Genomic DNA, 27,915 nt, shown 5'->3' with positions numbered 1-27,915 from the left:
TGTGTTTGTTTGAGAAAACATGAGTCTATTTAAAAAAAATTAGAGTATCCAATGTTATGCCACAAGATAGAGAAAGAAGGTGCAAACAATAGAGTATTGCACTTCTTTGTTTCAAAAAGGACCCCTTTACTAATATTAATTAATTATAATAAATATACTGTTGGCACTTTAACACTTGACTTAGTGCATGAGTTCATTTACTGTGAAAATACAGTTGTTCCAAAGGTATTGCAAAATAAAAATTGTCTTTTAATTTGAATGGGATTGTGAATAAAAATGTTATCAATAAAGATTTTAATCCAATATCCCCTCCCAATCTGATGAGGAGTAAAAATGAATCTTATTTTAGTCGAGCAACCAAAGAAAATGAACAGATATTTCGATCGTTAATAATCGTTAATTAATCATGTTATTCAGTCTACAACTTCACAATAAGTTATGGAATATGGTTTATTCAGTTCCTGAAATCAATTATAAAAAACATAGTCCTTGAGTTGTGTATAAGGTATGTTCCCAAGAGAGGTTTTACATCAGCATTATATGTAATTCAGATTCCTGATGAACAGTGCCAACATGTAGTAATAATAGTGATAACAATAATACTATAAATGGCTCATATGAGCTTGAAAAGGCATGTCCACCGAAATGTACTCATGAAAATTGAATAAAAAGTAGTGGTAGTTTTTATGGGAGGCGACCGACAGCTAAGGTCATTTGCACCATTAGGGATGGATGGGAAAGGAAGGGTGGAGAGAAAACTGGCATCAGTATTAGCCTACTCTTGTCAAAAGGTACCAAGGGGTCCGCAGTTTAACGTCCCATCCAATGGACCTCGTGCTTACTCAAAGTGCCATAAAGCACCTCAAGTAGGGATCGGAATACCTCTGAAAAATATTTATCTCCAGCATTTTAACCCAGGCCCTCTCGGTGGGAAGCCTGTATGTTAGCCAGCACACCATCCAGATCCTCTTAATAAAAAGGCTAAGATGAAGGTGATATATTTTCAAACAAAGAGACTGGCTGCTAGCATAAAGATACTGCCCCAATGGTCCACTAGCAGCCAAATTCCCAAGGAAAAGAGGGATGATGTTCAACTACAGCTATACAATACACATCAAGCCAACAAGGATGTGGGGCATGGAATTTTAGGGCAGTAGCCATGGATAATCCATGCATGGAAATAAAACCAGGCATGGAAATGGAGAATAAGAACTCTGCAAACAGAGGTGATTTATGATGCTAACATATTCTTCTGTTTTTTTTGTGGTCTCCAGGTTAAAGGTGTTAGCTGGATTATTGGCAAAACTTCTGTCAATACAGACACGACAATTATGGTGACACCTTAAGGAATGTGGCAATAGAACATTGGGATGGAAGTTAGAATATTTAAACATAATTTTGTGGAAATGTGTTACATAGTGGATATAATTAAAATTTCTCTGAAATCAGCCTGAAAAAATCTTTAAATAGAGTAAATAATTAAAATGCTTTATACAACTCTTCCATTGCAGGCCTGCACTATTAGCCTAATTGACTACTTTTATCTTTTGAAATTTTTAAAACTGCAAAGTTAGGCATAAGTGATTGAGTTTCTTAAATATCTGACTACATTATTCACTCAAATCAACACCTATGGTTTCACAAAAAACAAATAAAAAACTTCCAAAATAATTTTTAACCAATACTAATTGATATATTTTACAAGAACAATTGGACTATGAGTTTATTTTAAGTCAACCAAGGCATTATTACGCATGGCAAATCTGAAAACTTTCATAGGTAAGTTGGCTAATTATGAAATCTCTAGGGCATTCAATGAATGGCTCAATTATTGGCTTAGTGATTAATTGCAAAGGTCTAAATTTTTGCACACCCATAAGTATTTAAACAAAATATGCACTGTCAAACTTTTTACTTGAACTCAAGTAAAGCGTATTATAGGATTAAAAAAGTTTATCCTCAGTTTTTTGCTGAATTTTATATGCATACTCGTATAAATGATTTAAGTGTCTCTTGAGACAAAATCCATGCCTTCTGCAGATTATATTAGGCCATGATATTTGGTCCACTTAATCATAATAGGTAACATTATAAACTTTTGTAGGCATTGCCATCATTTTGGTTATCCAATTAGCCATTAAAAGGCACTCTCAGGTTCAGTTACTGCACTCAATAAGTGACATGGTTTTCAAATACAATTCTTAAGAGCAAAGACAATTCTTGAAGTGCATTTATAACAAAATTTTTCATTTTTTTGTAGCTAACATTGGAGGGTGGTTTGAAAAGTTCATGCAAAAACAGAGAGATAGCACCGCTGATGTGTATGGGAGTTATTTTCAGTTAGTAGCTCCTCTTGAAGGAACACACCGTCTTTATCAGTCTATTACTCTTATGTTTACTGTTTGTTTGAATCAAGAAAGTTGATTGATTACAACAAAATGGTCGGAAGAGAATTTCATCTGCTGATCTAAGATTATTTAATGAAAGGCAAATTGCCTGAGAAGACCAAACAGAAACTTGATTAATATTATGGTTAATCTGAACCTTTGATCATAGTGGCTAATATGTGGCTTCAACATATTTGGAGTGGCTTTATGAATGATGCTTAACATTCTGGATGCCATGTACATCCTTGTCCACAGCACCAGAAATAATTGATAAAACTATTGGGATATGGTGATGGATGATAGAGGAGGGAAGGTGCACGAGATAATTAATTCTGTAGACATCTCAAGAGATGTAATATTTTGCATCAACATTTGGCTCTAAGAAACCTAACAAATTTTACTGGCCTACTCACAGTTGGTCAAAAATGATATCATGTGACATATTCCAAGGCCAGTTTGCAGCTGTTTTGGGAAAATCTAAAGGATATAAGGTATACTTTTGTTACTGCCGATGTAACATGGCCAAACCAAAAAATGCCGAAAACCAAGGAACAGCCCAAGAAATGGGTTGCCTGCGGGGAATCTGCATTAAAGAAGGTGAGGACCTTTCCTTAAACTGGGACGATCATGATGACTGTTTTTTGGGATTTACAAGAAATAATCTTCATTGAATATTTGGAATAGGATCAAAACTGTTTCAGGGGCATAATATGCATTGATATTAGACCACTTGGTCCAGAATAGATAAGTAAGTTCCTATAGAAGCATGATGTGTTAACTAGTTTCTCCACAATGAGAAAAATTAGCGACATCATCCCTAAACCTAAGGACTGGATCCCCAAACTCATGTATGAAGGAGTATATGGGATCGAGTGCACATGTGGAGAATCCTATACCAGCCCAACAGGAAGGTTCATTAGATGCAGAATTAAGGAGCACCAAAGGGCCACAGAAAAGAAACAGTTCCGATTATCGGCAATCACCAAACATGTGTGGTCGGAACCAGGACATACAATTGAGTTTGACCAAACAAAAGTGCTGGCAAGGGAGAAAATTTCCCAAGAGTCATAAGAAAAGCGGTAGAAATAATGATAAATCCTAGTAATTTCAACTGTGAGGTTGGCTGGAGGTGGAAAAGGTTAATCCCACCTTACCACCAAGAAACAGCCAATCAGATCACTCCGGGCCAACCAGCATCTCCTATATAAAGCAGCCAAATTGCAACTAATATCTCTTTGATTTGAAGACTGGGGGTGAAAATGCTGTCCAACAAGCCAACCTATGCGATGGTTATTCCCGGAAGCAGCATGGAACCCATATCAGATAGACCTTGCGTAAGCCTTAAGATTAATGTCTGTAATATGATTACTTCCAACCCCAGCTTTCAACTTCAAATCTCTTAATTGTGAGAAATATAATTTCACACAATGATTCAAAACAAATTCAGCATAGAAAAATCAAACCAACACCGTTTGCTCTGAAAGTGTAGATTTTTTGCCAGAGAAAACACTTTACAGTTGTGAGTTATTTAACTTGAATGCAAGTCATTCTACTTCTTACATCTAGGTCAGTGTATCAGCATAATTATATTGTATTTTACAGCCATTTTAAAGGTTTGCTGCCTGAAGGGTTTGCCTACAGGTAGAAATATGTCATGGGAACACAATATAATTGTTATCTACTTCTTAACATGCATCATTCAATGACAATAATCAATCTAGGAACTACTATGCAAAACGAGAAGTATTGCTAATGAACACATTTGTCAATAAATAAAATTTTTCGTAACGGGTGAGCTTGAGATAATCCTCAACACTAAATTTCATCATCATTTTTCAATGAATTGATTTCAGATGGCATCGATCTGATTGATATTGTTTTATATTAAACTCATTGGATGAACACACTAATTATCTAACAAATTGATAATAGTTAACAATACACATCTGCTAACTCTTTAACCATGCCAGCCAATGGGGCAAAAATTGTCATACCACTCTGCAGTAAAATTAACTCAATGAGAACACCTCAGTGTTGATGTCACATGGATAAGTTGCATCTGCAGCTGGAGTAAATGCCATTATGATCAACAGTAAGCGATGCTGTACAATGTGGTGACATTGGCCAGCAGTTATCCCTTGGAACAAGAGTCTTACATGCTTCTCAGAACCTTTTTCTTCAATGCATGTCAGTTGATACAGCTCTTTCATGGAATGTAGAAATGCCTAGTGGCCAGATAGGCAATCTAAAATTGCAATTAGACTACATTGAAGGAAATTTAAATTATACGTATGTATATATTTATAGTCAGGTGGGTGAAGCACTTGCCTGATAACCAAAAGGTCATGGGTTTGAATCTTGCTTTGGGCATGGGTGTTACATCAAACCTGGTGGTTCAGCCCTTGGGAAACCTGACAAGAGGCAGGACTGGCTTCTCAGGATCCCAAGGGCAGACAAACCACCAGATATGTCTACAGAGAGAGGAAAATAAGATATATATGCAACCATATTTTTTTAAAACAATAATTCTTAGTGAAACCAGTCTCTCTCTGTCCATGGGATGAATATGAGTTGCAAAGTTCTTTAACTCTACACCCAGGCCATCCACTTTCAAACAACAAACCAACCATCACTTAAAATCTAAGTTCTTCATGAAAAATGTGTTTCACACTATTGGATGGGGGCTTGTTAGAAGGGGCCAGAGGGTGGGAGATGTTTAGGAGAAGAAGGGATCTTATTAAAAAGAAGAAGAAGAAGAAGAGGAAGAAGCCACCACCTGAAGGAGTCTGGGAGCACCAGTGAGAGACTGCAGGCCGGCCCCGAGGGTGGATAGGAAGGAGCCAATGAGGATGACCCACTGGTTTGGCCATGCGATGTTTGCCACCACAAGCTTCCCCCCAATGCTCTGACCGAACCTGGGGACGGATGGAGGGTGCACATTCAGGAGCCGCACTGCAAACACTCATGCACTCATACATTCACATACCATATTCCTCCCCAACATTATGCGCACCCAATCGATGCATCCCGACAGGGTTGCCACCGCTCTGGATTCATGAATCTCCCCCACCATTTACCAGGCCAACATATTAATTTCCCCAGATGAAAATATCATTCTGGATGACACTTTTACGAGTGAAAATCTATCTCTGCAGTTTTCCAATTAGAATATTACTCCCAACAACCCAAGGCAACTATACTGTATTCAGGTCATAGAATTATGCTGCAGCACACATGACTATATGCTGTTTTAGATTTGCAAATTTATACAACTAACTAGTATTTTGGATTTATTGCATCAACATTTGTTATGTTGAATTTCACTCAAACCTGAAAATTTCCAGTTTATTTAATAAATATTCAGGTCTAATACAACACCATTCTGCGTAATATACTTATTTTTTCATATTTCCAGGCTTGTAGCAACCCTGAATATTTTCTCAAACACCATAGCTTTGCCAATTCATCATTTCAGATTAGTTTATCTATTTTTTGAGACCATCATATAAAAATTCACATTCTAATTACATAATTAATTACATAGTTCTTGATCTAAATTATCCCCTTTGGTGAAGCTTGAAGAGGTGGCAGATTTTCTTCTCTTGTCCCGTGCTCATTTTCAATCTCTTATGGCGAGTAAAAATACTTGGTCCTGCAGATTTGCTAACAACAGCATTTTCAGAAATGCAATCCCAATGGGGATATTTTATATATATGTACACACACACACATGACAATGTGCCATATGGCGAACAAATATTCATTCACATGGAAATAGAAGCATCGAGCAAATCACAAGCGCGAAAAGATAAGCTCGATTCCACCTTCCCCACCTCTCCTGTGTTTGTCTTCTATATGTGTTCCTATCCCTTTCCATTATTTCTAATTTCATATATATATGTGTGTGTGTGGACCCACACACACACTCAAAATCCCAAACCTCCCACATTCCCCCCATTCTATCACAATTAACCTATTTCCTATGTATACTCTGTTGAGAAGTTTATTCATTACTGCTGTTATTTCACATACATTTTGAAATTTTAAAAATTAATTCAGAAAATGCATACAAGCTCTTATGGAAATAATTTAAAAATCCCTAAATGACTGCTACAGTAATGGAGATTGTTGCTATTTATATTCATGAAAAAATAACAGTTAATGGAAAATGTGAGGACAGATTTCTAACTAAAACAATTTTTGAGTTGCGATTGTTTCATAGTTTTTGTCATTTGGATTTTGGCACTACCACACCCTTAATTCCAAACTTCTTTACTTTCCTAGAATGATCAAGAATTCTGCAGATATATATGAAGGACCAAATAATTTCAATCAAGACAAGGACTATCTGCCTACACTTGCACAGAAGAGAATCTGATTACCTTTTCACCAGTAATGAATATTGGACTTCATTGTTTTAATGGCCATATATTTGAGGAGATGGCCAAATGATATCTTTCTATTCATGCCTAATAAAGCCCAAAGAAAACTTGGCAAAACATTTTACCCTCTTTAATAAAGCTAAATACATCATTAGCCAAAACATTTTGTTATCTCAAGTGGCTCATTTACATAGTCTATATTTTAATTAATTAGGTAAATTAACATGAATGCTCTTCAAAGAATGCCGGTGGCATCCAATTATCCCTTAAAACCTTTTGTACATGCATTGTGTGTCATTCTATGTCACAGGAATTTCATTCTGTAAATCTTCAACTATGGCAGGAGTTTGTTTGGTGTTTACTGTATAGTAAATTTAACAGTTGGGATTGAAGGCTCTTCTTTTGAGTATCTGGAAGCAATGAGGTGATTGAGAAATCATCGACTCAAAGGGGTAAATGATTTTAATTAATGAGAACTTCAGGAGATAGAGATGAAATAAGATTACAAGAGTATTTGGATGAGTCACAAAATGGGTTTAGTACCCTTATTTGAGAAGGAAAGACGAAAGAAATCTGTCCCTTAGTAATAATGATGAAAATATAGTGAGGAATTTTCAGCTGATGCCATGTGTATCTACCAGGGTACCATAGGAATAACTGATAGCTAAGAACATTTACCTGACAGCAGTATAAAATAAACCAAAAGAAATAATTAAAATGCTAGTATGAAATTTAAAAAATATGGCTGCAATAATTTATAAAAATGGACTAATATCATCGAACTAATTGGTCATTCTTCTCATGTTCTATAGATAAGCTGATATACAATGAAAAGCCCACACCAACATCATGTTACATAAATATTTCTTAAACAAATGGATTTTCATGGATTTTTCAACTTGAATGTTGCACAAACTAGGGAATGATGATGTCCATTTTGGCTGACCTTTTAGGGGTTACTTCCTACACATGTCCCATATGTTGCATACATTACTAATATTTGATATAGCATAGCTCACAGGACCACTATCTTTACCAATTACTCATGCCTTACAGTCTAGATAACCCTTGACACTATTTAAATTCTTTTTGGAATTTTTTCTATTTTTTATACATTTTTCATCTACCATCATATTAACTTCTCATTTCTTCTCCATCTGCCATCATGCTCATTTTTTTACAAAGGTATGTGCTTACTGATTAGTTAAACAAAAAATTCTGAGCCGATGCTTTTTCGCCAACTATCCTTGAAAAATTTAATTATTTATTTGAATATAATATTGATATTTATGATATTTAAAAGGAAACATTTTAAAATGAAAAGACAAAAAGTAAGAGGCATACAATTGATATGCAACTCGAAATTTTTTTTTAAGCTTTAAAATTCAAGAGTGAAAACATATATCTCCTTGAGCTAAAATCAGAGCCTAATATAATGTAATTATTTTTGTATACAGCTCCTCTGCAACAATTATCGATACAAAGGTAAACAATAAAACTGCAGAACTGTAAAAAATATTATGGCATATGTATTTATGCCGAGGCTTAAGACAATCCTCAAACTTTGCTGTTATTGGGAGATACCGTAGTTAGCCCTTGCATTAATTTTATTGTGGTTTGATGCAAGTCTTTTGGCAGCTCTGACTTCTATTCATTCTCCCCTCCCTCCTACTCTTGCCATGCTGACTTCCTCTTCACCAATGCTAGAGTGTTGCTGTCACATTAATGAGTACATCTTTGACAATTTCCTTGATTTTATCACAGATTTTAAACACATTAAATATAACACCCTAAAAATATTCCATCCCCTTTGTAATGAATCAATGAAATACATTTGTAATCAATGAGTACTGTGGACGAGAGTCCCTAATTTTTAGAGAGAGGGAGAAAATAGCATCATTTAAAGTAAAAACATGCCATGGATCAAAACATTAAAAAGATAAATATATATCTTACAAATTGTAATTAAATATTTGCCTTCCACAATGACAGTATATTATAAATATAAATTTAAAAGGTCTATCATCATCCTGATCAAGTAATTCTTAACTATCCTTTCCAGCCATAAAAAACAAAAAATATAATTAGTTGACTATTTACATTTAGGATATTTTAGTATTTCTTAAGACGTTTGGAAGTATTGTAAATGAATGAATGGGTGCCTCATCTTGTCAAGGTGAGTGAAACAAAAAAATATAAGTGCAGAAGGATTTACACTACTCTCTCTAAAAATCCTTATCAGTGTAACATCTCACCCTTGGTTAAATACTGCATACCATCTAATTCCCTGTGTCCCTCAAGATCCACCCAATACACTTTTCAAGGGCATGGGCATAGAAAAAAGAAGCAGAGAGATGCTCTTATGTGCCAATATGCAAGAGGCCATTTGAATGATACAAAGGAAATTCATGCATATACTTGAGGAAAATATAGGACCATGAAACTTATTTGTAAAAGGGTCAATATTTGTGTCACATCCTGGTAGAAAGAGGAATTCCTATAAATGGAATACCATTGCAAGGAGAAAACATTAAGAGTTGGCCAATGAAGTATTGTGTTATGCAAAGTCAGCCTGATCAATAAACGGTTGGAAAATGAATGAAAATAGGGCTGTAAAATTGTATTTTCTTTAAGTCTAGCAGAGTTATGGGAAAATAAGATTATAGAAAAAAGGAATTACTTTTCATGACATTCTAACTCCAAACAAAGTAAATGAGCAAATAAATATTGGGTAAAAGACACATTCCTATAAGATTGAAGGGATGACAATACTAATGAAATTTTTATGTGCTGTCATTTTACAGCAGTGCTGATCTATGATTTAAGATGATAGCATATGATAATGTATTTAGTAATTACATTATTTGCTATAACTCATAATAATTAATGCATTGGTACACCAATCACTGATCGGTACATCAATCACCAATTTTATCATCATGAGCTTCTACTTTTTGTGTGTGCTACTCCCACTTTGAAGCTGGATTCACGTAATATTGGTCTGAAAAAGTAATCAGCAAAGCCACTGATTTTTTATCCTTTGAAACTGATTACATAGAATAGTGGTGTGTTAAATTCAGGCTTTTGCAATGCCACTGAAATAAATATATGCCTTATTACCACACACACTTCAGCATGAAAAGCAACGCTTCATGACATCATTTGCATTAAAAATATATTTTCTACTTAAAAAGAGGAAAAGAATGTTATAAAGTTACATGAGCTATAATGATGATTTTCCTCCAATTAGCTGAGAATGGTGAATATTTATGTAACCATACTAAAAAGAAAGACTCATACTTTTCCACAGATTTCTGTGGAAAAGTACGAGTCTTTCTTTTTAGTATGGATATTAAATACTTCCACAAAGCGAAGCCTAAAACAATAGAATATTTATGTAAACCTCATCATTGTAATAGTCGAAAAGAGGAAGCAGAATGGCGCTCATTGGTTCAGCCATTCCCAGAAAACAATTGGTTCCAGGATCAGAGGTTACTTTACCCGGTGGATTTTGCTGTTTGAGAGAGTTTTTTACTTTATTTTAAGGCTGGTGCAGTATTAAATGGTTGCATCTAGAAACTGAGTCACCCTACCATGGAACTGTAGCTGAGTTCTTGTTCTTTCTCTGAGAGAAAATACCAACAGATGTCAACTTCATGAAGTATTGACATGCTCATACTATGCCCAGTAATCAACCATGCCAATGATGACTTAAATTTCTCATTTTCATTGTTCTGCCAAGCAAGGGTAGGTGGAGATAAGGCTTTAGAATCAAGGTATGACAAATGTACCCTAAACGAGGACAAAAAAAAAGTGATTTATATTAAAGACAAAACTTGTAATATCCATGGGTCGATATCTCAATATATTTCTGGGGCATAAGCATGCACAGCATTTTGAGACAGCTGTCACCCATTTGACTTTCTGAAAGTCTGCGACAACATTCAAGATAGATTGGTCAAGAACCAGAGACATGAACACAGACATCAATGAAGCACACACACTCAGCATATGTGAATGGATGCCCAGTCAGTAATTGCTCAAAGGGTACATTAATGTGCATCAAAATAAAGTAGCCTTCAATGCTTGACTTAGAATATCCCAAAAATACGCATGAATGACTTCTGAACAAATTCTGCTTTAAAAATTTATAGGGACATTGTGACCAATAATTTAATGAAAAGTGAAGCATCAAAGAAAATGGCTATTGGTGGACCAATCCTGGGCATCCATACTCACATGCATGCACATAGATATGATTTCACGTGAGAGCCAATGTTGAGTACCTAATCAATGCCTGATTGCCATGCCACAGGTAACACATATAAAGGCCCACACATGTAAGGACACCATCAGCCCATCAAACAAAGCATAAAAGGCCCAGGCACCCCTTACAAGAGAACAACAACAGACAATGCGATTTAGAGTGCTTTGCTCCTTTCCCAAAATGACATTCCCACCACCACCCCCCCTTCACCTCCACCTTTCAGACAACAACCCTTAGATAAACCATGCCCTCGGCTGGAGGGGAAGAAGAGGGTTTCAAGAGAGAGAGAGGATGGGGGTGAGGGAGTTTTCTTCTCCCTCCTCCTTTCCCTCCCCCTCCCAGGAATGGGATTAAACTAAAGCTGCTGCCCAATGGCAACCGTGTCTCACTTGTCCCGGAGGAGCAGGTTGTCCACTGTTCCAGCAAACAGGAGCACCGATGACAGGTAAACCGTAGATGTGGTGAGGATGGCACAAATTGTACCAACTGGGATTGAACGCTGGGCATCTGCCAAGTCTCCAGAACGATTTGAGCCAGCCATTATTCCTGTGGGTGGGTGAGAAAAATCAAGTGTTACACATGGGAAGAGAGGACACAATTTCGATGATGATAACTGAAGTAAACAAGGTGGAAAACCCTCTCTTTAAAATCCAGATAAATAGTTCTTAAGGGAGCCCCTGTGTTCCGGTCAATCAAGCACTTGATGATCTAATGAACCTCTAAAACTTAAAAAATGAACGACTCAACACTTATGTTCAGTGTCTATTTCCTCGTAAAGAGCTAGTGACCTGTTTAGTTTTCAATGCATCCATGATAAAAGACTCTTACCCATTCATTTTGCATTTCTATTATTATCTTTTTCCTAAACAGAAATGAAGAATAATTCATTTTATATGAACTGGAGAAAAAGCAAGAGGGGATATTTATTTCATGCATCAGAACAATGAATGCCAGATAGCATTGATGAGTGAAATGTGGCAGTAACCATTTCCTTCTGAAATAATCAATTTACATTATATTATAAGAAACTTACTCATACTCTTTAAGTGTCTTTCCAATTTTCATTGATTACCTTGTATTCCCATCCTCCAGTCTTGCCAGTCATTGCAAACTTCCTCTTTCAAGCCTCGATCTCTCATTATCAAGGTTATTTCTGCTATCCATGCTTTCCTAGGCTTTCCATATTACTTCCTTCCTGGTGGTGGTAATTTTAAGAAAGTTCTTGGCTGTATTTCCTCATCTACTCTTAGAAAACTACCCTAATATTGGAGAGATTAGATTGTTTCCGGATTCTTTTCACAACTGATCATTTCATGTACATTACTTGTCTAATATCTTCATTTTTTTTCCTTTCTAAGTTGGATATCCTAGCTCCACTTCTCCCTCCTCCTTTTCTCTCTAGAAAACTCATCACTGGGGAGGAAAGCCCAGAGGAAGCAAAGGAAGTGTTGGGGGGGGGGATTAAGTGTTTACTTTACATTTAATTTACATTAAATTTTAAGTGTTGTTTACATTGTTTTTTTGCCTTCTCATATGGAGACGAATAGGATGGTAGGGTGGGATTTGAAATCTATATTAATGAGCTGTGTTATCTTCTTCTTATGCCTGATGATTTCCAAAAGCTCTGAATAACCTGGGTAGGTCCCCTTATTCTCAAACAGCTGTGAAGCTGCAATGTGCACCCAATCAGAAGTTTTTCCATTTGGGAATCGGTATACCGTTTGACCAGGCCTTCTCTTCATTCATTATTCTGGATTCAAAATGTCTACCTTTTTGATCCAAAAGAAGTGCCACATTTTACTTCATACACACTGTACCTTTTTATAGGGTCATATGATTATGATATTGATGAAGACACCCAAGTGCCATATATTACATTAATAATTTGATATTACAAAATTATATTTATTTATGCATTGATGCTCCATCATGTCATGCGAGACATGATTGATTTAATGACTACTATTATATCTTTGATATAAGAGTATATATTTATGGCTACTCTGAACCCATAAATATAGAGTATATTCAAACCTGTGACAGATGGAAAGAAGATTCCAATGAGTATGGTGAAGGAGGTGGTGATATCAGCATAGACTTGGTTGTACGGGGGACGCTCAAGCCTCTCTATCTCCTCAGGGTCTTTGGATCTCGCAATGTACTGCCCATCCTCCAGCATGCTGTCAGCAATATTGTCTGGTGAGGAACAAGAGAGAATGCAAATGGTGTTAAGGAAGTGTGCCTCTTTGACACTTGTGCATTGGAAGCACAGTATTTCATGAGACAGAGGCAATTACGAGGGTCATCCGGAAAGTAGTACCCGTTCGTGAAATAAAGACACAAAAGTAAATATTAACAAACATAAAAAATTTTATTTGAAAGAGGATACTTTAAACTACTTCTCAACATAATCTCCAAGCAAATTAAGGCATTTGTCATAACGTGTGACAAGTTTCTGTATTCCTGCTGCATAGTCCTTCGCCGCCAGCTCATTGAGATACGCGAGGGACCCATCTTGCACAAATTTTTGCATAATGCAGATGGTGTTTAACAATTTCATGAACAATTGTTCGAGAAACATTGGGAAAATGCTCACAGATGTCATCAATTGTGACGCGCCGATCGTTCCTCACGAATTCGCCAACTGAGCTCACCAGTTGGTCTGTAATGACAGACGGTCTCTCCGAACGCTCATCGTCGTGTGTGTTCCCCCTCCCCATGTTGAAGTTGCGACACCACCGCCGAACAGACGACTCGTCCATTACATTGTCTCCATACACCTCCTTTAATTGGCGATGAATATCACATGGGCGAACGTTTCTTGCATTGAGGAATTTAATCACTGCCCTCACTTCACAACTGGCGGCGTTCTCAATTTTTTTAAACATTGTAAACAATCACAGAAACAACACAGGCAATGCTAGCGTCACGCAACTTGGTTCAGAGAAGGCAGACAAGCCACTGAAGCTATCTGACCTCGTCCAGCGGCTACTCGCGTCGTCAGCACTTCATGCGGCACGAACGGGTACTACTTTCCGGATGACCCTCGTACCATCAGCCAACCTGATAACCATCATCATTTCCTATTTTTCACTCCAATCAATTGGCAGTATTTACAATATTTTGATTAAATATGGGAGTATACAATTTAGAATATAAAATATGCCAATCCCTACCTATGGCATAAGTTGATGAAGCACTTTTAGAATTGGAAAATTAATCCAATATTTATTCTCCGATAATTATCCTTTTCTGGTTTTAAATTGTACTCTACCAAGAAATGTATGTGAAGACTTCAAAGACATTTATAATTGGTACTTACATGGGTCAAAATTTCCAAATTTAATGCTTGTGGTGATTTATTTATCTAAATTCAGTTATACCTTAATTAAGGAAATACAGTTTTATATCGATTTTTATTCTTTTTTCTATGCATGAGTTCCTGAAATTCATTCCAAAAGGCAAATAACTTAATTCTACCCTTAAACATGATTACCATTTGCTTTGAGTAATGGTCATACAGGTTTTCTTCTTTGAGTCTCCTGAATAAAAGATAATTTTATCTAATAACCTACAAATGATCAAATTTCAGTTGTGATTACCATAATTTTGTAATATTTCTTATTTAATTTCAGTTTAAAAGAATCTGAGGATGTGAAAGAAAGGACCAGTGACAATTACTTTTTCCTGACTGTTTTCTTATGAATGCAGTAATTTTATAATTTTCAACTAGTACCAAGTAGAAATGGCTTTGAAGTCTTCATAGATTCAGTAATCAATTATTAATCTATTATTTTTTCTAAACACTTTTAGACTTGAAAAATCAGTGTTTACACTTCAAATCATACATAAAAGGGTGAATATTAAGTATTCTCTGCTGTTCAAAAAAATTCTTCTCTCCAAATGGAATGTGTACACATTTTACACATTCATTCAGATTCATTATACCTGTCTCTTACACAATATAGGACAAACTCAACAAAGTAGTTATAATAGCCTGCCAGTCACCATTTAATGCTTGTTTTAAGACTACATTGACCAACAATGGAGTAACAAAACCAAAGAACATTTTAAAGGAACTGTGTAATGTCCGGTAACATATGGTATTATCTAGGAAAAGGAATTAAAAGGTCCCACTCATTTGATTTTATTTGTCATCAGGTAATGAAGGAAGCACATTATGTTCACTCTTATACCTTTAAGATCTTTGGAAATACAACACACTACGAGACACATACATCCAGTTGCTGCTTATCACTCAGCTAAATCACACCTGGATTGGAAGACGTTTTGCCTTCAGAGGTCAAAAATTGTGAAATTTCCCATGAAGCTATGCTAAATCCAAAGTGTATGGATATATAAACAATCAAAATGTGTTGAAACAAGATGACTGAGGTATTACTTGAACACAATAATTAGAAGTAGTTTAAACGGTGTATCACAAAGACAAACCGTAAAAATATATGGCAACATTTCAAATGCTGAAAATCTATATTCACTTCCAACCCATTGAGCTGCCAAGCTTCATCCCATGAAAGTATGACATAATTTTTCATATATGAACAACTATTGAACAAATCATTTACTGGTAAATAATTTAATATTTTTAAACTGATTGCCAATAGCTATTTTAGAAAAAGATTAAATTGATTAGTTAAAAAAGTTATAGATAGGTATGCATAGAAGTACTAAAAAGAGGTAGAAAATGTTGAATTGCACATGGTTTGGATGCCAAGTGTTTTAAGACAAAAATGCTTACAAAATATGACAGAAAGAGTTCAGAAGTTAAATTTGTAATATATTTTAGAGTATGTGTTCACAATATAAGAGTATAAATCAGTCATATATGAATGCATTTGAAGAACAAATGTATGGAATATTCAGTGCTGTTCACAACTTCACTGCCCTTTCTCAGAACCGGCCCTAACATAACCCTTGAATGAGACCCTCAAATGATATTTAAGCTCCAGAAGTGCAGGTGCTTTGGACCAGGGCGGTTATCTAGAACAGAAACTCAAGTATGAATCAATTCTAATGGCTTCTCATTCAATTCCTGATGACAATGAAGCTAATTTGGAGAGCAACACTATTACAGATTCAATAATGAAACCAACTTAGGAATGAAATGATTCTAAGCAAATTTGTTTGGAGCGATAGCTGTGTTTTTCCATTTCAGTCATGTTACAAAGTAAAGGCACCCCCTGTTGTGAAATATTTGTTGAGGTGCAGGAGCTAAATGCAATGAGGCTAACTGTGGAGACAATGAAGCTCCCCATGCTGGCAGTGCTGAGCACTCTGGAGAGAAAACATTTGGATCAAAATGATACAAAAACCATTCACTTCATGTGGGTTCTGTGTTTGTTTTTTTCTTCTCCATAGAAAGATTTTATCAGAAGACATTTTTTATTAAACAGTTTTCATGAGTAACGAAAGATACACATAGCACAAGCTCCAACCAGCCTTTGTCCCTCATTCAAAACTCCCTGCTAGCAGTTACAGGACCCTGGTTTTGGTACATTTAGTAGTACTATTTAGTAGTATACCAAAGCCTCATCCAGTCATGCAATAACACCCTTCTCAACAAGCAAGTGATCCCTCTGAAGAAGTTCCAAAGGGAATGGGGTGAGGGGTATGTGTGTATCACAGACTACATTAAGATGATAACGGAAACAAATATATAAAATTAAGTATTTTGCTGGATAAAAGGAACATTCCTCAAGAGCACTCCATTAAATGCCCTAATATTAATAATTTACGACAAAACGTTCTACACTGAAACGAAAAAAATACAAATAAAATGTCAACCCTGTAGTTGCTTTCCTTGCGAGTTGATATTATATTCACTCAGCTTATAACCATCGCATTTAAGAATATTGAGGAGGGGTATTAAAAAAAAACTTTGGACAGTCAATTAAACCGGCTCTAAGAAGGTCTGTTGACGGGTTTTATCCTCTTTTTTAGACTTTCATTGCTCATAAAGGGCACGGCGTGTAAAGGGGACAAATTAAATTAAACAAGAACCCTTTCAGGATAAATAACATATCATACTTTTGAATTTTTCTCTTCAGAAGGGAAATGAAATGAATAAAAAAAGTTTCGCACTCAGCTGAGGAGTGAAATCGAGCAGCAAATATGCATACCATTTCGCCAAGACGTGAAACCGATATGAAATCATAAATTTCGGTTCGGTTACCGAGGGTGCGTCGAGCATGGAAAATTTTTAGCACTAGAACGAGGCGCATGTTCGGGCTGCAATGCGTCGCATTCCCTCACCCAGGAAAACACCGCTGGCCAGTCCTTTGATGCCTCGGACGATGCTGACGTTGTTGGACTCGAAGTAGGGATCGCAGCCGAGGGGCGCGCCGGTGGATGACGTGTTGGTGCAGAAGATCCCGTAGAGTGGCGAGCCCACCTCCTTCGTGCAGTTGTCCATGGGGACGTCCTTCAGCAGTCGCTTCCCGAGGACGCACATGCTGCACAAGAATGAATTGGGGAAAGAGGAGAGTGTGTATAAGAAGGCGGCAGGATCATTGGTGGCGCACATAAAACTGTTAAGCATAATCACTGCGAAATATCTAAAAAAAATCTACTTTACAATGGGCGTTTATTTTTACCTGTATTTTCTACTTGAAATCTTACCCGCCACCCACGAGTGTGGCAGCGGGTGTTAGATACTAACGCTTAGTGTTATTGATTCTTATTGGTATTCGGTATCATTTTATTATCAGGAAGTTGGACCAGTCGCTGCGTTATCCGGTGGCGGTCATGCATTTCGCGTGGGAAATATGATTTCTCATACCATTTTGCTATGCAGTCTATTTTCATTAACTTCTGGTTGTGTTTTTTCCAACCAATGAAATTCAGTGCTACGTGCTATGCTTTATAGCTCAGCTATGCTTAGAATACCGAGGGTTACTCACTCAGTGTTAGTGATAAATACATACTTTTGTTGTCGAGTAGGGGTTAAAGGTCAGGTTTTATGCTGTCTCATTAAACTAAGGATTAACCTCCAGTTAAGGCCAAAACTCAGTTTTATGACCGCTAGTTGAGTTCCAAATCGACCATTATACTATATCTCAATAACTAACAGACAATGCTGCTACGGTTACTATGCTCTCATTCACTACTGAGCAACATAATTTCTTTATGAAATCGGATTTCTTAGTAGTCTCCATGTCAAGTTAACTAACCTTAACTAACAACTTGATTTCACCAGACATAAAACCGGATCTAAAAGTCTTACAAGTAATCTTCGTATTTCCAGTGGCTTGAAGTGCCGGTTTTCCATTAATAGTGTGACACTTTCTGTTCTTTCATGAGGATTTTTCACAAACCTTTTTTCTGAGCCAAGTTTAAATCAGGAATTAGGTCCTGCGTAGGGTGTTAAATGACCCATATTCAAGTTGTAAAAGTATTTTGGAACAAGTACACACTTATCAGCTTTATTATCAAAACACGCGTTCTCTTTTGGAGTTCTTTTTCGGAGATTTACATGACAATCTCGTACTATCAAATCGACGTCGTCTGAAATATTAAATCAAGTATTAAGATTATAGTAATTATTGAAGCAATGTAATAATGATTAATATAGTGTAATTGAGACATTACTCCTATTTTCCATGGTGAGTTGACCCAATTAACATATTCCACCTGTTAATAAAAGCTTAAATTTATTGTAATGGAAAGAATATTGTAATTTATTTTCCAAGCCCACACAAAGACGATAGCACTTTTAATTTCGAGGACCAAATAACTCCTGCGGATAAAATAATCCTTTGATATTCGAATCCGGTTGACCACAACATCGAAATTACTTCAATTTATCTTACAATTAAACATTTGGAAGAGTAAGGCACGCAAAAATAGGATGCAATCATGAGACTTGAATCTGTATTACAGAGAAATCAGTAGAGAAGAAAATTTAAAGGATTTAAAAGATAAGTCGTTAAATTGATTAAAATTCATATGTACTCCTTTTATAGAAAAATGAGGAGATAGCGCTGGAGGACTGCGAAAGCAATTACTTATGCCTTTCCTTGCAGCTATTTGCGCACCATTGCCTTGCGGCCTGGTTTCAGTTCGATAATATCCCTTTTCTAGCCCAGGCTTTCAAGTGAAATTTCATGGTGACCCAATGTGTGTTTACTAATCATCTAGTTCTACAGCATGCCCGCCCAAACTTCTTTAAATTGAAGCGTGGTATTCAGAGTATTTTGGTTCCAAAGGGCCATAATTCACAGGAACGTTTAAATACAGGTAGATACTAAAGATAGCCTAGGGGAAACAATGAGGGGCTGGGGAATTTATCGAGATGACACGAGGAAACAATAGATGCTAAGAAAATTAGTCTAAAATATGTTCGTTCGATTTTGATACTACAGAGTTTTTGTTCCGTAACTGCAGCGGCCCAATAGATCAGTATCATCAGGGAGAACAATCCGATGCTATAACTGGCTTTTCGCTTTTCAACGAAGTACAAACCTTTATGGAATAGATTGATCAACTCACTGCAATTTCCCGGAAGTGTTGGTGGATTCGGGTCAAAAATCAGGGCCCCTGAAGAGTAATGTCAAATTTAAGATAGTGATGAAGGGAAAGTGTTCTCACAAACGAACGTAACTCGGGCGTTCTGAAAGGAGTACCAGAAGGCAGTTAATAAAATTCTGGAGGAGGATAAGAGGACGGGAAGAGTATCTTAAATAAGGGATAAGAAAAATGGCGAACTAAACAGTTGGGAGTGTAAATAAAAATACAATGTCTCAGGCGTTACTTGGGGGAAGTCCTTGGTAGGAAGTGAATAAAGACTAACATTGCAATTTCCACTGGGCTTTTTATCTTTTACGACCATAGTCACGTTGCAAGTCAACATCATCAGGCGATGACTTTGTCTTGCAACGGAACCATGGTCGTGATAAAAAGAGGTTGAGGAGGAGTTGAGGATTAGAGAAAATATGATTACGAAGATGAATACAGGAAAGAAAGAAATGGAAGAACGAGAATACGGAATTAGGTATAAGAAAGTATAAAGAGCTAAACAATAAACTGAGGACAGATACTAATAAGGTGAAAGAAGTATGGTGGAAAACACCGTTCGATGATATGTAGAGTTTACGTAGACTGGGCGAAACGTGCTCGTTGCAAAGCAAGAGTAAGGAAGTGTCAGGACCTAAACAAGGAAAATCTATTTATACTCTTTTTTTCCAAATGAGTGGTTTACCTAAAAGGGCAACATATTAATCGAAGTAGAAGGGGATCTGACAAGGTAAAAAGAAGGTACAGAGAAGTTACATGGTAGAGGTAATAGACCAGTGAGGTGCAGATAGTGAATTCGGTGTGGACAGGGCTAGATGGGGGAGGAAATGGGGGGAGACAGGGATATCCATTATCACCTGTTCGTTACTATATACGAAGGGAATTGCAAAGAAGGCATGGAGAGGGTCGTGGAAGCTGGTTTGTGCTGGGTTGATTCTTCCCATAATATTCATACGGCCGTGGTTACCGGTCCTTTCAATTCACTGTCGGAAATCCTTCAAATTGCTAAATTTGGAATGATCAACGATCAGCTAGCCAGTCAACCAAAATTGAGACTTTCACATTACAGAATAAGTGAGATAGGTATGCGGTGAAAATTTGTGATAAGAAAACGAAGATTTTGAGATTATCAAGAAATTGGAAGGTTAAGACAAACATTAAAGTTGGAGAAGATAAACTAGAATATGTTGAACAATTCACTCATTTGTGAGGTGTTTTGGAAGATGGTGAGCAGAACATCAGGGACATTAAAAAGAAGAATTGTGCCAGTTTAAGAAACGTTTATAAAGAAGTAGCAGTTGATGACAGGTATCTCCTATTGAAAACTTTAATGTGGAGCAGAGTTTTGTAGATCGTAAAACCAGTGAGGGGGATAAGCCGTAGATTGAAAACCTGGAGGTAAGTGTAGTACAAGATTTAGAGGCTTTCGGAATGTGGCCGTCAGGAAAAATGGACGCAAAGGAAAGCAAACAAAGTTTTAGGCAGGGTAGGGGAAGAGTGGTGATGTGGTATAGTCGGGAAAGGGGATGTGTGAAGAGTAAGGAGCAAGTTCTGTATCTGGCGCGGGGACACGGATTCGAGAAGGATTCTGAGAATTGGTGGGGATTTAAAAAGAGGCCCAAATGGTCTTAAGAATACTATCACGGAAAGAGTTAGGGGACGTTCAAGTACTACAGAGAGCAATTCGGATGGTATTTTGGTGGCGCTTTTGTCTTCGGAAGGCATTGGAAAAAAAAACTTTTAGGTTAGATCTGAGTGAATGAACACCAGGGAAGCGGGCCACACAAACATAAAGACTGTTGTGTTTGCAATTGCAAGAGGTTTCGGGTGTTTATGTGTGTTGGAGAATTTTTCTGTGCAGGGAAAACTTGGTTGGTCATGTCGGAGTAGAGAGATAAAAAGTCTAGAAAGTAGCATGTTAAGGGACTTGGGATTATTACATCTTCGGTGATCACGGATAAAAAGAAAATGGGAGTTAGACTGTCCAGTATGCAGAGGACGACAACTATTAAAGTGAAGACATTATTGTTTGTTGATTGGATTAAGGCATGGAATATGTTATCGAGGAAGAACATTGGGACATCTAGGGAAGTGATTTCAGAGAAGGAGGTAGTGGAGGGGAAAGTATTTATAGATTCCAAATAATGTAAAAGAATTTATGTACGCGGATTGGCCAACGCACGGATTTCAGGGGGTGATTGGAGAGAAAATTGTGTTTGGGTAGGCCAAGGTATAGATTGGCATTTAAAGGCCTGAGTTTATCTTCCAATGCAGCAACATTTTATTTGAAGGTAGTGGCTAATATTGGATTAATGAGGAATGAAGTTGGTGAGCTTCGAGCCAGTGAGTTGTGGGGTGGGGCGTTTGGAAAGGTAAATGTCGGAGGCGGGAGGGGCTCTCTTCAATGGGTATTGATGAGTAAGTGATGTCAAATCCAAACATTTACATTTATGCCTGTATCCTTGGGAAGAGAAATTTAATTGGTTTCTTTTATGTATGATGGCGGGGACTGCAAAAGAAGTTAAAGGTGGTGGCCAACATGAGTGCAAATACGTGCAGTGAGGTCTTGCGGTAAGAAATAATGGTTAAGCCGGGATTATTAGCATTATGAATTCCTGTGATAATGTATAACTGAGAGATGTATGAATTCATTCTTTCTTTCTCCTGCGCTGGGTGATTGATGCAACAATCTCCTCCCTTCTTTCAACCCGGGGCTGGAATACAATGCTTCCTTAATCAATCGCTGTCGGTATATTTTTCTTCCCTTACTCTCCTGGCACGCAAGTTCATTGCCTGGGCTATTAAAAATGTGTACACCAACATGATTGTTCATATTTGTTTTGGTGCCATTCCAAAGTAACAGGGGAGCTTCGTGGTCGGCTGACCTTGCTCACCTCCCCTTGGGGAGGATGGGGAGAGGGCGGGGGTGGGGAGGCGTGAATGCAAACGAGCGGGTGCTCATGATCTCCTTGCAAAATGCCGCGCCGCGTGGCGGTGGGAGGGGCTAAAGGGGGGCGGGGACGGAGCCAGGAGGGGTGTCAGGGGACCCCAGGGAGGGAGTGAGATCCCGAGGGACGACGAAGAATGGCAAGTTCGCTTGCCAAATCGATGAGCTCACAAGGCATGAGGCGTTTTTATTGCGAGCCCGGCTGTCGAAACACTTCATCATGACCCTTTTCCTTGTTTCCTTTTTTCTCCTTTTTTTGGCAAACTTTTTCTTTCAAAGGGATCGCCGGGAGAGGTGGCGTTCCTTTCGAGCGCGAGACAGGGGTTAGTCGAGCGAGAAGCAAATAAGTTGTACCCCAATCCGCTCACGCCGCAACACCTCTTGTTTGCTTGCCCCATTCGAAGGTTTTCAGCTCATTAGAAGCTTATGATAGTTTTTACTCCTGCTCCGGAGGCTATCTCCACGCACACAACCTAAAGGAGACCGTCTCCATATTACATACGCACACATTTTCTTAATTTTTACTGAGGACAATGAGTACGCAGAGCTTTGAATATGATTTCAGAGGTAACGCAGACTTCTTGTTGACTTATCGTAATGGAGAAATGGAACCTGTTTCAGTGTTATTTCACTATCGATATTAATCCTCATATTCGTTTGAATATAGATATTTACTGATCTCTTTTCTGAATCTTCCTTACATGTTTTCATTCGATAGCTTTCCTACATCCTTCCTCACTCGCAGCCTTGGTTTCCCTTGATATGAATTACCTCTGATACATTTTTATGCCAAAGGAAACCATTGCATTAGAGGTACAATAGCATTCCCAATAGACCAATAATCAACTCAATGGTAAAGTGTAAATCCGTTCCAACCAATCGTTCAGCAAAGTAATTTTCTGGCGTTCAAAAAATTCTGTTTAATCTTCCACTATTTGAGCATTTCTATAGTGACTACTAAACCTCCTGACTTCTCCACAACCCTTGCATTCACTTAAATTCTTTTTATACTTCTCGGAATTCAATTTGACGTAACACAGGAATCGTTATTCACCTGGATTTATTGCATATTTGAAGAGTGTTTAGCTAGCGTTTAGTACTTCATATGTCGTTCTTGCCAAGCCATTTCGTTGTTTTCTCTCATGATATTAATTATTGTGATCTAAGAACTCTTCACATGTATTTGTGATCCAAAATATAATTTTCTGCGCGGTATCGAAACATTCTGTGGACATATTGTAATGAATTAGGTTCAAATAAGAAAGTAATTAATAGTGCCTTGCGAAGAAAATTGCCTTCAAATCAGATAATACTCGAAAAAGAAGAAGCTGCTACTGAAGAGAGTGCGTTTCCAGGGAGGAATTTAAAACCGTAATACTATATTAACTTTCGAAATATTAAAATTTTACAGCGATAATTTAACCTTTTATTGCATAGGAAAGGTAAACATTATTAACGCTTTGCAAGAAAATTAAGTATCAATGCCATTTCTTAACTAAATTATGGAAAAGTTAGAATAAGCTATAACCTACCAAGATATTGGCAAACCGCAATAACAAAACCGCTGAAGAAAAATGATAATCGGGGAATGTGAAGGTTGCTTCCGTATGTCCGTACTAGTAGTGATTGTCGTTAGTAGTGGCTTATTAGGGCAGAAAACCTTCTTCGCACTTTCTACACTGCTTACTTTATCCCTCTAGCTTTAAACAAGGGGACGATTTTAGCACTCTATGCAGCATTTGAAAGCATCACTAGTGATTCCGTTTCCCGAAGAGCTAAATTTTACTAATATTACCAGCGTCTTTTCCCAGTCTTACTTTGAAATATCCTCCCTACGTTGACTAGAATTAGATACGTGTTCACTAGATATCATTTCCTCGCATTTTCCCGGTTCCTTTTCTATAGAACCGGGTTACCATGTAAATAAAATAACTAGCCAGCAATGGCTCAAGGAGTGGTGGTTTTTAGATCGTCAAGCAGCTTTAATTGCCCCTAAAAGCCCTTAATGCAATTAGCAAATTGGCTAAGAGTGTCGCGTCAAAATCTTCAACTTTATGTCCGATGCAGACATTACGTAGTGTACCAAAACGGCGCCACTGACAAAACTGTATTCGGGTGGAATGGAGGTGCTTCAAGTGGGTAAAAAACACGTGTTAGTTTTTGGGTTGTTAGGGTGACATGGATTCTGCCAATGTGAAGTGAATGAGTGACGATGAACATTCAGCACCGCTAACTTTTTGTAATTTGTTTTCCATTCCCGGGAACTCAACCCATTCAGGTAATGCATCTTGTTCGACTTCCTCCCTTTAAGGAAGAGAGGATGTTGTCATCAAAGACTTAAGACATGGGTCGGGACATCTTCTTTTGATCTCATCCTTCAGAATTCGTACCTTTTGAGCATTAACCTATGCTATACAAGAGCGTAGAATGGGGTCAAGCCTCGTGATGCAAGAGGATGAAGTAATCAAGCTGTGGCATATTATACAGTGCGCTTTGAAAGTCGTCTTTAGTTGGATAAATATTAGTTAATTTATTTTGCTCGTCTGCTCCTAAATAATTGAATTAGTATCAATCTACCGTAGATTCGTCATCAGTAATCTTAAAGAATAATTTCCACTCGCTCGAAATTTATCATTTTGAGCGTTATAGGCTGATAAAAAAGTCAACGCCTACATAGGCTTTGTTATTACATAAAAAATTAATACGATGTTTTTCAGAAAAGATGATATCAAACTGATTTCCATCAATAAAGCTTATCTCAAAAGAATTAAATCGTGATTGTCTGGTCTTTACACTAAAGATTCGTACTATAGGCCAACTTCGTAACTCATAGTACTCTTTTTACGATACAATTACAACTTGTACAATTACTTACTTTATGAATAAGCACCATGTTCAAATGCAAGTATTAACGTACAAACCGTCCTCCAGCGGAAAATTATCGCTAAAAACTAAATCTATATTTTAAAATACATTTTAGTGGACGCATGGTACGTTTCAGGAGTAAGCCTTTCTTCGATATTTCCATTTTCACCCCTTGTCGCCCGCCAAAAACATATCTGACCGACATTTTGCAATGAACATTGGACCAAGTTTTGCATGTAAGGTGGAAAGTGAAAGGGTGACGAGTAACTAATTGCAACTCAAAAAAACAAGGTCAAGATGAATCCCATAGTGACACTTACAAAAGGTTGTCGTTTCCGTGGAAGTTGACAAAGATTCCAGCGTACACTGCGATGATTGAGAGGAGCACACAAGCTAAAGCGACGGTGGCGAATTTGTTGACAAACTTCACGCCGACAAAAACAATGGTCGCCATGACGAGAAGAAGTCCCGTGCCATAGACTCGGAAGTTGTTGTACATAATGCTGGCGTCTTTGGTGAAGTCTCCGAAGATGGACAGCGAAGGAGCCATGTACGTCTGAAAAAGAAGAACGAAATAGCATGTTAAATTAAGAAGTTTAATTATTTCCGAAGGAAGATTACACTGAAATTCGTGGACATACAATGTCGCACATATATATCGAAGAGGTTGAAAACAGTACTGTTACGTCATTCCCGACCCAAAATGAAACTAAATAGGTGAAAAGAAAACATTTTCAGTGGGTATTGTTCCAAAGTACTGTTGGTGAATTATTCATGATAAGTCCGTGTTTAACACCATTCTTCAGATGTTGCCTTTACCAATCCGAGGTGCTAGTCCATGTCTAAACGGAGCGATAACGATCAATGGGATTCGGCTGCCCAATTTCCAGCTACGACATTTCGAAAATATTTCACCTAAGACATTCAATTTCACTTAGTGCTTTATAGAGCATTGGCGCTTTCCTCTGCATTTTCTTTTTATTTCTCCCAACCCCTCCACTGGTGTCACGGATTTCAATTCATCTTTTGCTACGATCCGCGAATTATTATTGTAGGTAATCTACCGGTTAAGGTAGGTTTTGGATGGATGAAATTTGACAAACGGTATGCGAATGTATGATTAATAAAAATACTGAATTCACCTTTTTCTAAAACGAGAGCTTTTCCACAGAAACGTAAACAGTAATGTCGTTCGCACTGAATTGCTTGGCTGTAAATCTTCTTTCTGGATCCGAGATAACCAAAGTGAGCCCCAGAGAAGTGAGGAGTTCCTTGGGGAAGCACTTGAAAATTTCCATGTGCTCGAATGCAGACGTTTATGAGTTCTCCCCCCCCCCCCTCTCATCTTCATTTTAGGGCTCTTGGGCGAGTGGATGGCCCGCATGCAAGCTCATCCGTCTCTCTTCACGCGCGGGCGATAAAGAGGGCCGGCCATGCGTCGTCGACCACACGCGAGGAACGCGGGGCGTGGAAAAATAGCCGGTTTACCATGTGCCTCGTGCGGCGCGGTATTTATTCTTTCAAGGGGATGTGTTCTCGCTGAGTTTAAAAATAAATTACTAAATTACAACTTGGGCCACTATGGAAAATGCTTCGTATTTTTCCCTTACTTGGGAAAAAATAACGAAAAAGTTACAAGATACCCTTTTTTAAATAAATCCGCTTAGAAAATTCTAAAAATTACCGTAGACATATTCTGCCGACAATTATTTCGTGATTGTTTCCCGCAAGAATCCATCAATTTAAGGCTATCATTGAACGAATTGTTACGGAGAGTTTTTCTGTGATATCATAATCGAATTCTCAGGCCAACCCATGTTGCGAATACCTGTGCGCCAGGTATGGACAAAATGATAGCGCCTCTGATACGCGAAGAAATCGGTTTTTGGCTCGACACCTCTTTCAAAAATCGCAAGCTCTTCTTCTCGGCTAATTCTGCCCCAGTGAAATCCCGTAGCGGAATCATAGTGACACAAAACGATTGACGAGAGACGGGAAGACGCTTGGAGGTGGAATCGCGTCGATTTGCAACATCAGTTAGGATGTAAGCAGTCGTGGCAGAGAAACAACACCCTCTAGGATCGAAGCCTTAGAGACGGATTTTACGAGTGGCATCCATTGAACAAGTCTCAGATTTACATAAAAATTAGTAGAATTATATTACTATAGATATGAGTTAATTAAGAAACGCCTTACTTAAGGGTCATACAACCAAGATTTGAAACGAAAAAGACCCTTAAATATTTTGCATGTCTAGATTTTCCAGAATTGGGCCCTCGCCCAAGAAGACCAGAAAAAATAAAATGGACGGAAAAGAACACCAATGAAGAAGAGAGGAGATTGTAGGAAGAAAATTAAATATGGACTACCCAAACCAACAGACTACTTTTAATAAGAATAGATAGCTAGATGTAAATATTAAAAGGCCTATTTTTTAAAACTATTGGTAGACTCAAAATAGGTGTTAATCGTATATCATTTTACTATCGTTCTGCCGATGCTCATAAAAATCTGAGACGTAATTAATGAATCCCC

General features: G+C 37.6%; 1 protein-coding gene across 1 annotated transcript in view; it reads right to left on the bottom strand.

The window, feature by feature from the left end:
* Positions 1 to 27,915, bottom strand: part of LOC139691051 (solute carrier family 12 member 5-like) — a 99,558-nt gene that overhangs the window by 37,486 nt on the left and 34,157 nt on the right. The window contains exons 4-8 of the mRNA XM_071588780.1: positions 25,701 to 25,936; positions 17,310 to 17,509; positions 13,071 to 13,232; positions 11,426 to 11,582; positions 5,164 to 5,302 (exon numbers count right to left, since the gene is read on the bottom strand). Of these exons, the coding sequence (XP_071444881.1) occupies positions 5,164 to 5,302; positions 11,426 to 11,582; positions 13,071 to 13,232; positions 17,310 to 17,509; positions 25,701 to 25,936 (894 nt within the window). The remainder of the gene's footprint in view (positions 1 to 5,163; positions 5,303 to 11,425; positions 11,583 to 13,070; positions 13,233 to 17,309; positions 17,510 to 25,700; positions 25,937 to 27,915) is intronic.

This window comes from Hetaerina americana, unplaced genomic scaffold, assembly GCF_022747635.1.
Source record: "Hetaerina americana unplaced genomic scaffold, ioHetAmer1.1.p SCAF_3, whole genome shotgun sequence".
In the NCBI taxonomy this organism is placed as follows: domain Eukaryota; kingdom Metazoa; phylum Arthropoda; class Insecta; order Odonata; family Calopterygidae; genus Hetaerina; species Hetaerina americana.
This window is presented reverse-complemented; position numbering and strand designations above follow the sequence as displayed.